The 13,333-nt window shown below is 48.5% G+C and overlaps 1 protein-coding gene across 1 annotated transcript; it reads left to right on the top strand.

The window, feature by feature from the left end:
- Nucleotides 1-571: 571 nt before the first annotated feature.
- Nucleotides 572-9,686, top strand: Insig1 (insulin induced gene 1). The gene is made up of 5 exons (XM_055612741.1): nucleotides 572-1,003; nucleotides 2,907-3,031; nucleotides 3,874-4,040; nucleotides 4,483-4,582; nucleotides 7,824-9,686. Exons 1-5 carry the CDS (start codon nucleotides 652-654, stop codon nucleotides 7,851-7,853), a joined length of 774 nt encoding a protein of 257 aa, XP_055468716.1. The 5' UTR covers nucleotides 572-651; the 3' UTR covers nucleotides 7,854-9,686.
- Nucleotides 9,687-13,333: the final 3,647 nt, after the last annotated feature.

Here is a 13,333-nt window from a genome sequence, read left to right as displayed (position 1 = left end):
ACGCTTTAGCCCGTGGGATTTTGGCTAAGCGACGCTCTGGTCTGGGCTGTGAACCTGCAGACCACCTAACACCGGCGCTCGGGTTTAGGGACCCCAGGTCTTTTGAGACTCGGGAGGGTTTGCGCTGTGCATGTTCGCCGGGACCCTGGAGAAGGAGAGGAGCGGCGCGCCTCGGCATTATCTCAGAAACCGAGGTCAGGCTGCGTAACGCAGGGCAGGGCGGGGCGGGGCGGGGCAGGGCAGGGCAGGGCAGGGCAGCGCCTGACTATCCGACCCGCGCGCCGCCAGCTCCGGGACTCGTCCGGATGCTTCCCCGTACAGCGCGCACTCGCCCCAAGCGCGCGTGCCGGGCACCAACCCCACCCCCCCAGTGGCGTGTGCGCACGTCATATGGGCCGCCCTTCTTCCATTGGCTCCCACGGCCTCACCAGACCCCGAGCGGACAGGCGCGCGGGCAGGGCGGGGCCCCTGGAAGACACGCCCCGCAGCGGGGCGCGCGGGCGGTGGATAGGCTGGGTCAGGCCACGTGGCGCCGGCGACGGCCCGCCTTATAAGCGAAACCCGCGCGGGGCCGCGGCCGCTCCTGGGCCGTCCGGGCGCGCTACAGCGTGGTGTCGTGGCGTGCGCCTCCCACGGTGCGCCTGGTCGCCGATGCCCAGGCTGCACGACCACGTCTGGAGCTACCCAAGAGCCGGCACTGCGAGGCCGTACAGCATCCCGCGAGGAATGATTGCGGCAGCCCACTGTCCGCAGGGGCCCGGAACCCCAGAGCCGGTGCCCCGGGGCCAGCGAGCGGGAACGGCGGGATGCAGCGCGCGGCCCGGCAGCTGGCACCACGACCTGGTGCAGCGGAGCCTCGTGCTCTTTTCTTTCGGCGTGGTCCTGGCCCTGGTGCTTAACCTGCTGCAGATCCAGCGGAATGTCACGCTCTTCCCCGACGAGGTGATCGCCACCATCTTCTCCTCCGCCTGGTGGGTGCCCCCGTGCTGTGGCACGGCAGCTGGTGAGTGCCCTTTCTTGTTCTTGGAGTGTGTGTGTTGGGGGTGGGGGGAAGAAGGGACACGTCAGCTGATAAGTCTCCCTGGGTATAAGAAAGGGAGTACGACAGGGTAGGGAGACCCAGACGCTGGCGAGCGACAGGCGGAAGTTGGAGGGACTAGTGATGGAGATGAGGTCAGGAGATAATTGGCAGTTTAAGTGGAGGAGTCGCAGCTGTCTCGCAGAGCCAGAAGCCAGGATTGGCTGCCTGGAGAACTGGTGAGGGCAGCACCACGCGGCCATTGGCTGCCTGAGCAAACGTGCTACCCCGCTGGATAACTGAAAACAAACCATCACGTGCGCTCGAGAGGCAGTTGCCAGGGGACTGATTTCTCCGTACTTCCTTCTGCTGATAGTGCTTTGTGGCTGACAGCCAAGCCTTCTGGAACTCTGCGGCCCAGTAGACTTGGGACAGGACGAAAAGGGAAGCCTTTGGACCTAGGCACACCAATGGTGTCGCCTCTAGGGCCCACTGAAACTTGTGAGAATGCGACAGTCCTCTGTTTTTTCTTTCCTTGATCATTTTGCTGGTTTTACAATCCAACAGATTCCTTCATACTCCTCAATGCACAGCATTTATTAAAAAAACATTTGTCAGGTGTGCCTGCTTCCTCAGTCCTCCTTGTCTTTGGCCTGTGTAGGTGGGCAGTATAAGGCCTTGGTGCATCTTTCCTTCAGTTTGGTGAGACACACTTGTGCTTGTAGCCACACAGGACAGCAGGAAAAGTGGCTGTCTGCTTTGAAGCCAGCTTTTATTGACTGCCTGCCTATGCTTTATACGCTGGGCTTGGGTGCTGTGCTGGAGCTGACTCACAGATTAAATGTAATGTGCGGGGTACTTGCTGCTGATTCCGGAGGCTGCTCTCAGGCTCACCTGCAGTATTGTGGGGCTCAGCCTCTCCACAGCTGTGTGCTTTTTCCAGGAAGGTCTATGTAGCCATTGGGAGAAAGTTGTCATCTTTGTTCTCAAAACACGCTTAACACTTTATGGCTGTACTAGTTGGACAGTCTTGGTTGTTTTGGACTGGGAGTGGCCTCGTACATGTTAGGCAAATCATCTGCCACCATATTACCCCTGGCAATTAATAGTTCTTTGGGGAATAGGATGTAGATTTGAAGTTCTGTTTTTTTTATATTTATGGAACATACTGGTTTGGTCCTTTGAACTTGAAACCTTATCTTCAACATGAAATACCCTGTTTGTAATAAAGACTCCCAGGAATACCTAAAAGTCTCTCTCCTTAGCTGAATGTATGGGTATCTGAACCTGCATCTTTCACTGCTGCTGAGGCTGAATGCCTGTGTCCATACCAGACAAGGTGGTAACTCTGAGGTCTTGAACTCAGCTGCAATTCACATGTGCCCAGTGTCCCTGGGGCCTCTCCCACTTGTGCTGTAGGCAGCCCCTTCCTTCCTGTTTTTTACTTTCTTGGTCTTTTCTGGAATGCCTAGCTTGCTGCAGTCTAAATGTTTAGGAGTCCGAGTCTGTGACAGTCCCTAACTTTGAGAACCACAGAACCTCCTCCATCTCTGCCCTCCAGTTTACTTACATAAGCCACATTTCACACATGAGGAAACAAACGCAGAGACACAGCCACCCAAGGGCAGCCTGGGACTGACAGCAGGGTTCTCTTTTCTTAGGGCTTTGCCCTCCTCACAGTGTGAGACTTGTCCTCACTGGGGCCAAGAGAAAAGTTTGAGGTGGCCTGCCATAGCCTTTTCTTTCAGGGTATATGCACAGTAGTACTTTATGCGAGAGGTGACAAACTGCCTAGGAAAATTAGTGTTTTTGATTCTATTAATAATGATCACACAAGGACTAATTTTAGCCAGTGTATCCTAATACTGTTTTGTTTTTCTTTAAATAGCTGTTGTCGGCTTACTGTACCCCTGTATTGACAGTCACCTGGGAGAACCGCACAAGTTCAAGAGAGAGTGGGCCAGTGTCATGCGCTGTATTGCCGTGTTCGTTGGCATCAACCACGCCAGTGCCGTATCCTCAGTTGCTGTCTGTGTTCAGAGTATCATCTGGGCAGGGCATAATGTTACTGTGACCAAGTGTTGATGATCATCGCCTCATCCCTGAACTTAGAGTATAGCTCAGCTTTCACTTAGCAAGAATTCTGGGGTTCAGTTCTTAGGGCCTTTTATTCATCATAGGGCACAGTTGGGCTAACACCAGAAGCAGAGGTTTATTCTGGCCCTCAGTTACTGTGGCTCTCAGTGGACTTTATTTGTCCTTCCTGTTGCCTTCTACCCCACTGACATGGTTGTTCTGTGATAGAGATGTAGAGAGCCTTGCACATGTTCTATCACAGAAGTGCAAGGCTAGCCAGGAGCTCCCCCGGCTTTGTCATAACTGATACTCCCTTCATGCAGTATGCTGTGTTTTCATTCTCTATAAAAATGGTCAATTTGATGGGAAACCCTTCAAACACTAACTTTCTAGAGCAACTTGGGGTAAAAGATTGTCAAGTTGTACACCCACTTTTCTGCCAGCTAGCTCTGAGAGTGCTGATTGACAGGCACTGAATTAACTAACTTAGCTGTTGCCTGGGGTGACAGCAACAACATGGGGGCGGTACCTACTTGGTTCCACTCACTGAGAAGTAAGGGAGGGGAGTAGAGACACTGTCTTAGTTAGCAAAACTAACTTATAGTCAGAAGCCAGAGAGCACTCTGGACGAGGTACTCCCTGGGCACTCAGCTTTGCTCATGTGCCATCATTACCAGCACTAAGTTACTGTGTAATAATGTGGCCTGTGAGTAATTCTGAGGTTTAGTTTTTTAATGATGGCATATCATGAAACTTTTCCTTAACTTTTGGATCACTAGAAATTGGATTTTGCCAATAATGTCCAGCTGTCCTTGACTTTAGCAGCCCTTTCTTTGGGCCTGTGGTGGACATTTGATCGCTCCCGAAGCGGCCTTGGGCTTGGAATCACCATCGCCTTCCTAGCTACGCTGATCACTCAGTTTCTTGTGTATAATGGTGTCTACCAGTAAGTGCATATTTAAAATGTTACTTTTACAGTGTTTTATAAAAAACACCAGTTACATGAAGGTATTTTTGTGTGTTGTTTATGCAAAATAACATGAAAATCTTGTGCTTTTTCTTGGTGCATGTTAAAAACTCACTAACCAGTTAGGTGGTAGTGGCAGTGGTGGCACACGCCTTTAATCCCAGCACTCAGGAGGCAGAGGCAGGAGGATCTATGTGAGTTCCAGGACAGCCAGGCCTACACAAAGAAAGTCCTGTTTTAGAAACAAACAACAAAAAACTCACCATCTATAACTCGGTGAAGGTCTGGTGGCCATAAAACATGTCTTTCAGAGACTGCCATTTGATGTTAACTGTAGCCACAATGCCCCCTACACCCATATCATGGGAATCCTGGACCCCAAGTTGCCTGGGTAGCTAAGGTTGTTTTGTTTTTTCCCTAGGTACACATCCCCAGATTTCCTCTATATTCGTTCTTGGCTCCCGTGTATATTTTTCTCAGGAGGCGTCACAGTGGGAAACATAGGACGACAGTTAGCTATGGTAAGTGCAGCAATCAGTGCCTCTGGGCCCTTCAGGTTTGTAGCTTGACACATACATTTTGTGTTGATGTTGTCTCGTTCAGATTCATTGGCAACAGTTGATGAGAACAGTCTGTGTTAAATAGAAAATGAGACTTCTCTAAATTACGACCTATAGATCTTTGGATCCATAAACACGTGTATGTGCTGGAAAGCAACCAGAGTTCCAGTACGGCCATGCTGGAAGCCACATTGTCAGCTGCTCCCTAGTATCTGTGAGCAAAATGAATGGGTGCAGACGATGGCAGGGTGGTCGTGCTTGTGTATGGTCAAACCAGGGAACAGCCTGGGTCAGCAAGCACTGCCCTTGCCCAAAGCCACACCTGGGGAAGGAGTCACCCAGAAAGCCCAGGAACATGGCTTGGCCACTGCATGAAGGACTGTCTTGTTGGGGTACGATGTCTTTTCTCCCTGGGAAAGAAAGCAGTGCCACCTCCTGGCATCCAGGGCCGCCAAGCTCCGAGGCAGCTAAGCAGCCGAGTTCAGTCCTGTAGCAGGTCTCTTCAGCAGGTAGCAATTGCCACTTGAACCTTTTAATTTTATAAATAAATGCGACATGTTATTTCAAGATGACTTTGACCCATGGGCTTAAGTAAAGTGAACTTTGCAGAAAGGTGACAAAGAAAGGGCCATTGTGCACAGAGAGGAACTCTGAGCTTTCGCTGAGTGCTTATCTCAGTATTTCATTCTATTTTTAAACACTCATGTGACACCCACTCATGAGAAGCTGAATTTGAAGGCCGCTTGGATAGCTCACAAAAATACAAGTCATTTCTAAAGGATACAACTTGAAGTGTCTTTCTTGTCTGCTCCTGCTAACCCTCTGCAGATCACAGCCAGTCAGGAGTTAGACTGACTTTTTCCCTAATGGAGGCTTCGGCCAGTTTCCTTGGTATTAAAAACCTTGCCAGAAGGCAAGCATGGTCGGACACACCTGTAATCCCAGCACCCCGAAGACTGAGGCAGGAGAGTCTTGAGTTGAGACTAATGTGGGTAACATACAGAGACTGTATCTTAAAACAAAACTACCCCCCCACTATTATTAAACTAGATCCATTTCGTATGAAAACATGACGTCACTTATTTTTCCCACACCCAGTCCCCTTGCAGTGCACCCAGTGCTGAGCACTGGAAGGAATGACTCCTGGTGCTTCTTGTTCTGAGGGTTGTCCATAGTCTGGCAGTGAATTCCTTGGGTCTTTGGACTAAGTTGACCTCAAGCAGGTTGACTAGTTTCGGTCAGAGAGGAGTTGTAACCTTTGTGGAGGGAGGTGGAGGCCAGTGCTCACCTATCCTTTTAGGAAGGTAGTGTGCCTGCGGAGGAGGGGACACTTTGAAGCATGCCAGTGGTCTGTACACTTAGAGATGACCGAGAGGAACCAAGCTAAGCAAGCTTTGAAGACTGTCTTTCTCAGAACCCTTGCCGCCCTCCCACTGTTTGTCAGTCCTCTCTGTTCTTGCCTGTAGTTCTCTTGAACTGAAACCCTGGTTACTAACAGGGTACCCATGCCCAGGGACTCTGCTTATCGCATTACAGCAGTCTCTTCTGTGTTTCCGAAAATGCAGCAAGTGTGTCATCAACCTGTCATTAATTTAGAGAAAATTGATGCCACCATTTATAGAAGCTGTAGTTATTACTGCTTGCATTTAAAAACCTTTCCCCAAAAAAGTAAGGTTTTGTATTGTAAACAGCAGCCAAGAGTATGTCAGCTTCTTGTCACATCACATCCCAGGGACGATAATTAGAGCTTGCTACCCTGCTGTTGGATTCAGTTTGTCTCTCCTGTTGTTTGCTGACACACTTGCATCACTGGAGACACATCTGCAGGTCATTGACTGTTGTCCATGGCCTTGTGCTTACTATGATCAGGATTGCTAATGGAGCCCTCAAGCTGTGAGGTAGAAGCCATGATTAATGTGTTTTAAATGTGGAACTGTATGTTTACTCAAGTGTGTGCAATTTGCACCATGCTACTTATTAATATACAACCTGGCCCTTTAACATAGAGCATGTGCCTGTCATTCATCTTGCAAATGCACATAAAAACAGGTGTCAATAAGTGGGTTTCTCGGGTACAGTCTTGCCATTTAGGACACTCTGTGTAGCCCTAAAGGGCAGCCAGGTGCCCAAGTTCCAGTGAGTCTCAGCTCATTTGTGGCTTCTTGGGTCTTTTGCCCTCTTATACTAGTACAGATCTATTTTTAGTCTCCTGAAGATTGTGTATTCTAAAATTCTGTTTTGTTTGTGGAATCAGTAAATAGAATAAGTTCGTGGCTTGATTTTTCTTTCCAAGTGACTTGTCAATAGTCTGACCTGGGCCAGATATGGTGGTGCTATGCCTTTAATCCCAAGATTTGGGAAGCAAAAACATGTAGATCTCTGTGAGTTCAAGGCCAACCTGAACTATAGTCAAAAACAAGAAGGAAAAAAAATTACCTAGACTACTTTAGGTTTGCTTCAAGCCTTCCTTGTGTCAGCTTTTGGGGAAGCGCATGTTTTCTGGAAGACATGCCGCACACCTGGGTGGCTTATCTCTGATCCCGTTTCTGTCCAGAAACTCATGGTTCCCAGGATCATAATGTTATTCTCTAAGTATGACTACTGAGTGTGGGAGAACTGAACAGAGCAGGAGGTCTATGGGCTCCAAAGGATGTATGAATAGCAGTTTATCTCTCCTGCACTGGCAGCTGTTGTTGCTCTGTCCAGTCAGCTCTCCCAACAAGACACCATCCTGCAGATCAGTCCTACAGCCCTAGCAATGGCGGCGATCCCAGGCTTGAACTGCTAGAGGGCCTCAGGTCTGACAAAAGCTCCAGCAGAAGTCACCTATCTTTTCCACACGTGAATCCGCTTTAAAATAGTGCCCTATTGCACTGCGTCAGCTCTCAGGTGCACCTGTCCTACCTTGGCGTGGGTGGCATTGCTTTGATAAGTGCTGTTTTCTGTGGCTGGAAGCTTAGTCACACATTGGTCATTGTATGACTCGTGCATAACAGGCTTTTTTTTTTTTTTTTTTTTTTTTTTTTTTTTTTTTGAGGTATGGCTTGTAACACCATAGGTGAAGGGCTAGGCCTGCCTCGTTGGCAGCCTAAAAGGAAGTGGTGGAGCTCCTCCTGAGCCTGGTGCCATTTCCCGAGCGATTATATAGGCCCCAACAATGAAAGCATTTGAGCACTGATTGTTTTCTTGCTTTTCCACACAGGGTGTTCCAGAAAAGCCTCACAGTGACTGAGCTTCGGCATGTGGTTCAGAGCGGAAGCAGGATGCGGAGACACTGGTCCTGGGTGTGATGAAGACGATCTTTTCCTCAAAGTTCCATTTAGCCTGGGCTGACGATAAATGACTCCTGAAGAAGTGTTCACTTAGTCTAGACTAGTAAATGGAGGCAAGGACTGCTTACCTAAAAGTCTTACCTCACCCACCCTCACGCGGTCTGCACCTGGAACAGTCCAGCCCAGGCTGTATGTGAGCGAGGGGTAGGGGGCCCAGTTTCCAGAGTATTAGATTTCATTCATCATTCAAAGCAAAATGCCATATTTCAAAGCCTTGAATCAAAATGAATCCAACTAGCAGTTTTGTGTCAGTGCCCAAAGGTTGATGGTGCTTAACAGATAAATTATCTGCAGTAAGAATATTTACTCAGAATTAAAATATAGGGTTGTGTGAAGGGAGTAAAGAGAATAGGGAGTTGGAAGACGGTCACTCTCCCCGTGGCTCCCAGGCAGCCACATCTCCAGGTCACGCTCAGGCATGCGCTCCTGTGGGTCTCACCAGCGTGGAGCTTTGCTTTCACTGCCAGAGATTGGTAGACAATCTTACTGAAAGCCAGGGGCAGCGCAAATGCATGATTCTGCACTGTGATGCTGGACTTTTCACCTCAGTTTAAAGGAAGTTTTATCTAAGAGCTGGACCATCTAAGAGCGAGTAGCTGTCTACGCTGTTTCAGTCATAATGAGCCGAAATTGTGTCTCTTGTCACTCCAGAGTGGAGAGGACTTTTCCACAGCCCTATGGAGCTTGCAATCTGTGATTGCTTGTAAAAGGTTAAGTGTGCACATCACCGTGTTAAGCACGCGGTGTCCTGTATGCTTTGGATGGCATAGAACACGTGGGACCTAACTTGCAAGTATTGGGTCTTCGACTTCAAGTGCAATGTGTATGAAAACCAATCTGAGCCTTGTATTCTCTTAAATATTTATTTCTTTTTTTTTTTTTTTTTTTTTTTTTTTTTAACCACGTGAGCTGTTCCAGGGAAGGGTTCTCGGGTCATTTCAGGGCTTCATGGAGGCGAGCTCAGCAATACTGGTGTCAGTTGTGACTCTCCCTTAGTCACACCCTCCATGGGGCCCTAGTCCTCTGATGTACTCCAGTTTTGTGAGTTTAGTAATTTTTACTTACAAATGTACCCTTTTTTGTATTCCAAAATGTGAGTGTTTTTTGGTTTGTTTTAAAATCTGTGGAACTGACTGGAAGCAGTAGTCAGTCCTCAGGCAGAGTGGAAGCCCTGTGCCTTCTGGACACCTGGGCTTGGGTTGGCTCACGCGGTGATCCTCATTGGGGTTTTGCTTATTTTGTTTTGAGGAAAAACGTTGGAGTAAACCTTGGTTTTCTAAAATGGGTTGCTCTGGACTTTGGAACGATCCTTAAAATTTCCTGGAAATGAAAACAAATGATTGGCCGTCTGAAGGCATTCTTTAGCTAAGACTTCATTGTCTTACAAAAGCCACAAGTGACTAGAAGAAAAGCAAGTGATCTTGGCAATGTACTTGATCGAATACAATGAGTATTTCTTTTCCTCTTAAACTGGAAATAAATCTGTTAGAAATAATGTAGGAGAAAAAAAAGGTGAATCGAAAGGATGTTTTTGCCAATAGTTTTATAGCAGTTACATTGAACCAAAGTGATTTGAGTTTGTAAAAATGGTAACTAGTACCAGCCACACTCACTGTCCCTGATCTGAACACCCAGTGAGGTTCACGTCCATGCTAAGTTTGCAGCATCGTGTTCTTTTTGCATTCTTTTTTTTTTTTTTTTTTTTTTTTACTTTTATTAAAGGTTCAAAATCAGCTGTTGGCATTTCTGAGTTTTTCTTTCTGAAGAGTGGCACCTTTGCCTAGGATGTTGGATTTATGCAGAAAAGGGTTTTTCAGTGTGATGGAGTCTTGCCACAACCTTTGGGAAATGCCCTTTGAGGATGTTTCCTATGTGGTAGGAGCTAAATGGAATCCAGTGGAACCTGCCGCTGCCCCCACCCCTGCTGGTGCAGAAAGACTGGCAGGTCCTAAGATGCTTGCCTGCTCTTGCAAGCCACTGGTGGCAGGGGTTAGGGCAGAGGGATTGGTGACTGTGTGCAGGAAAGCCTCTTGTCCTTTCTGTGCTGAAAGAATGCACTCCCAGAATTGTCCCACCAGGCTTAACACAAAGGTGCCCTCCAACTCCAGAGCACCCCGTCTTAGCACAGCTTGGTTGCCTGAGCTTAGTACGTGGAGCCCTGGTGGCCTGTCCTCATCAGTGGATGTCATTAGTACATGATACTTCGCCGCAGTTGGCACAATGCATTGCCCACTCACACAGGCTTCCGCTGCATCCAAACCAGGGTTGACAGGCAGGGACGGTGGTCCGCATGGTAGTGTGCGCATTCTCTCACTGGACACCAAACATTTGTTGGAAGGAAACCCCGTGTGTGGTGGCTCCAGCAGAGTGACTTGTAGTTTACTGATCTCTGTACAAACTACCATTTCATGAAAGGCAAAGTTTGAGATTCATAAAATATGCTCCACTTCTTTGAATCCATTTGAGAAGACTGAATCAATAGGGGCTCAGGATTAACTCCAGTGGCCTCTTTAACAAATTCTTCAAATCCCCTGTGCCCTTATATAGTGTGAACGGGGTGGCCCACCTCTCCTACCTGCCTTGTCTTCTACCCTCCCAGAGCCTCAGCCACTTTCTTCCTGGAGCTTCAGATTCTTTTTATGATAACAAAACCACATGTCAGATAACAGCCTTGGGGTCATCACAATCACAACAGACTCAGCTGCTGTAGGAAGCTAGCCTGCTCCCAGCCGACCTGCCTTCCTGCTTACTCCTGGGGTTGGAGGAAGCTAATAAACAGGCATTGGACAGCATTGGTTTCATACTGATGAGAAAAAGGGTTCAGAAGGAGATCTGAGTCCTGACATGGGAAAATACTCTGAATTTTCCCTTAGATGCTTCTATGACATACCTGAATTTTAACATTTATTGAAATAATTGGCAGTGCCTGGGATGAGGTCAGCTTCCCCGTTCTGGGAGTAGAACTGCCAGTTCCAGAGAGGTTTAACTGAGAAAGATCCATCTTGTTTTAGGGTGGCCCCATCCCATAGACTTGGCGCTCAGACTGAATAAAAAGGGAAACAGGAAGCCAGCTGAGTGCCAGCATCTTTGCCCTCTGTGGGGAGGTAAGCTAACAGCCATTTCCACCATGAGGGCTTGTACTCCCACGCTGAGTCAGAGGAAGTCCTTCTCCAAGTTGCTGTCATCAGGTATTCTATCGCAGCAAATAAGAAACATACCTGAGAGTCATTTTCTTACTCCACTCATGACATCATGTCCTCCTCGGGACTCAGAGCACTGTGACGCAGCAATGATAGTCTACTGATGTCCCTCCCCAGCAGGCTGCAGCCCCACGTGAAGAGAGTCACACGCTTATCCTGTGCTGTGGCCCGTGCTAGTTGGGAGAGCCGAGTAAAAGAATGCATTCTCTCTGTGTCAGCCTGCAGCACATCTGAGGCAAAGCAGCATGCTGTGTCCCACTGTCCTCTTAACTGCCAGCAGCCTGCCAGTCCCCAATCGATTTATGAAATGAAGTATGCTGTTGAGTCAGCCTCGGAGCTGGAGAGCTGAGAAGGCTGTAGAGGGTCCTCCAGGGTAGGTGCATACAGGTGTCAGGGGCAGAGCTTGCTTTCTGGCCCCTGGGAGTTGTCCTAGAATTTCCATGCTAGTGGTCTTCTATAGCATGAGAGCTATCTTACTCAGAAGGGAGATTGCCTTTGCCGTGGCCGAGTGTTTGCCAGGTTGACAGGCTTTTAGCCCTGGAATTATGGGACTTGGTTTGCGTGTGGAGTGTTGGGGATGGGGCCATTGTTCCTGGACAGCATTTGGTGCTGACACAGTGGCTGTCCCTAGAACTACTTGCCTGTCACCCTCTCGCAAGAGTATCTAGCCTTTGGGTTTCACCTTTGAGAGAAGCCCTGTTCCCTTTCTTCGTGTTATCTGTTTCCAAACTTGTTCTGATTTTCCCTATGCTCAGGGGCCTGCTGCACAGTGGGTGTCCCCTTGTCCCTGGTTCCAAGTGATACAGAGCTCTCAGTCAGCCTTGCTCCTAATGAGTCTCTCCCTTACTGGTCTGTGTGCCAGGCAGGAGAGATGTGCAAGTCTGTGCTGAATCAATACAGGAGACTGCTACCTCACACCTTGCTATTCACGGCCTGTGGGAACATCCAGTGGAACCACCTGAAGAAAGGCCAGAATCCTCTGAAAGAGCAGCCAGGTTCTGTAGGGCATGCACAGCCGCACCCGACTAGAAAGCACCTCCAGACCTCTTAGGAAGCTCAGTGCCTGGGAAAGCCCTCAGCTCAGCAGAACGGAAAGCAGAGAACAGGAAATGCTGGGAAGCCAGCGTTCTCCTTTTCAGTTCAGGGATCTCACCCCACGGAATGGTGTGTCCCGCATTCAGGGTGGGTCTGCCCTCCTCAAACACCTTAAGAAACACGAGCTGTTGTTTGCTCATCCACTTAAGATACTTAGAAAAATGAGCTGGGCACACCTTTAATTCACACCTTTAACCCCAGCACTTGGGAGGCAGAGGCAGGTGGATCTCTGAGTTTGAAGCCAGCCTACAGGGTGAATTCCTGGACAGCCAAGGGTACACAGAGAAATATCTTGAAATAATAATAATAATAATAATAACATAGTTGAAAATATTAATGGACACCATGTGCCAGATGTGCTGTGCCCTGGAAATACAGCATCCACACAGTTGGTTCCTTCCTGGACAGGAGCTGGGAAAAGCCCATCAGGCCCAGGGAGACCACATATGAACATCTGGAGATGGGAGACATGACCATGGTGTTGTGGCGGCCCCAATCCTCCCTAGCACAGGTAGTCAAAGGAAAGATATGAATGTAGAAAGAATAAAGAAGAGGGAGGGAGAGGCTGAGTCCAAATGCTCAGCGTGGGGTATAAGAAATAGTGGCAGTCTAAAGGCTAGCTTCTAGTCTCAGTCATTGGCTGTCAGTTAAGAACATCAGGAATCCCCAGGTCTGGTGTTGTCTGTGAAGAAAGAAGGAGCTAGGCCCAGGAAAATGTCTCTGTGTCAGTATGACTGGCCTCTACTCTTCATTTAAGGACAGCTGCCTGTAGTAGCATGTCTTTGCAGATCTTACTGTACCCCAGCTTGCATTCTGAGTTAAGTTGTGCCCCACACCTGAAAAGGAGTTTCAAGTCCCAACCTCCAACAGCCCAGATTTACTTCCAACAAAGTCCTCTGACAGTATAAATGCATTCTATCCATTCTGTTCCTCTAGAGAACCCTGACTAAAGAGAGGTCAGGAAAGGCAGCTCTAATCTCAAATGACTGGTGTCCTCTTGAGGAGGGAAATTGGGACAATGGGCCCTGAAGGGAGATAGTATGGAAACCTGTCTTAGGGTTTTTATTGCTGTGAAGAGACACCAT

Source organism: Psammomys obesus, unplaced genomic scaffold (genome assembly GCF_907164565.1).
Source record: "Psammomys obesus unplaced genomic scaffold, mPsaObe1.curated_primary_1811, whole genome shotgun sequence".
NCBI classification, from domain to species: Eukaryota; Metazoa; Chordata; class Mammalia; order Rodentia; family Muridae; genus Psammomys; species Psammomys obesus.
This window is presented reverse-complemented; position numbering and strand designations above follow the sequence as displayed.

What these genes read in the sequence shown, in the direction of transcription:
- Insig1 (XM_055612741.1), top strand. Translation starts at nt 652, where the DNA reads ATGCCCAGGCTGCACGACCACGTCTGGAGCTACCCAAGAGCCGGCACT. An exon ending in GTGCTGTGGCACGGCAGCTG is followed by an intron (nt 1,004 to 2,906) that starts GTGAGTGCCCTT and finishes TTCTTTAAATAG; the next exon opens with CTGTTGTCGGCTTACTGTAC. An exon ending in TAGGACGACAGTTAGCTATG is followed by an intron (nt 4,583 to 7,823) that starts GTAAGTGCAGCA and finishes TTTTCCACACAG; the next exon opens with GGTGTTCCAGAAAAGCCTCA.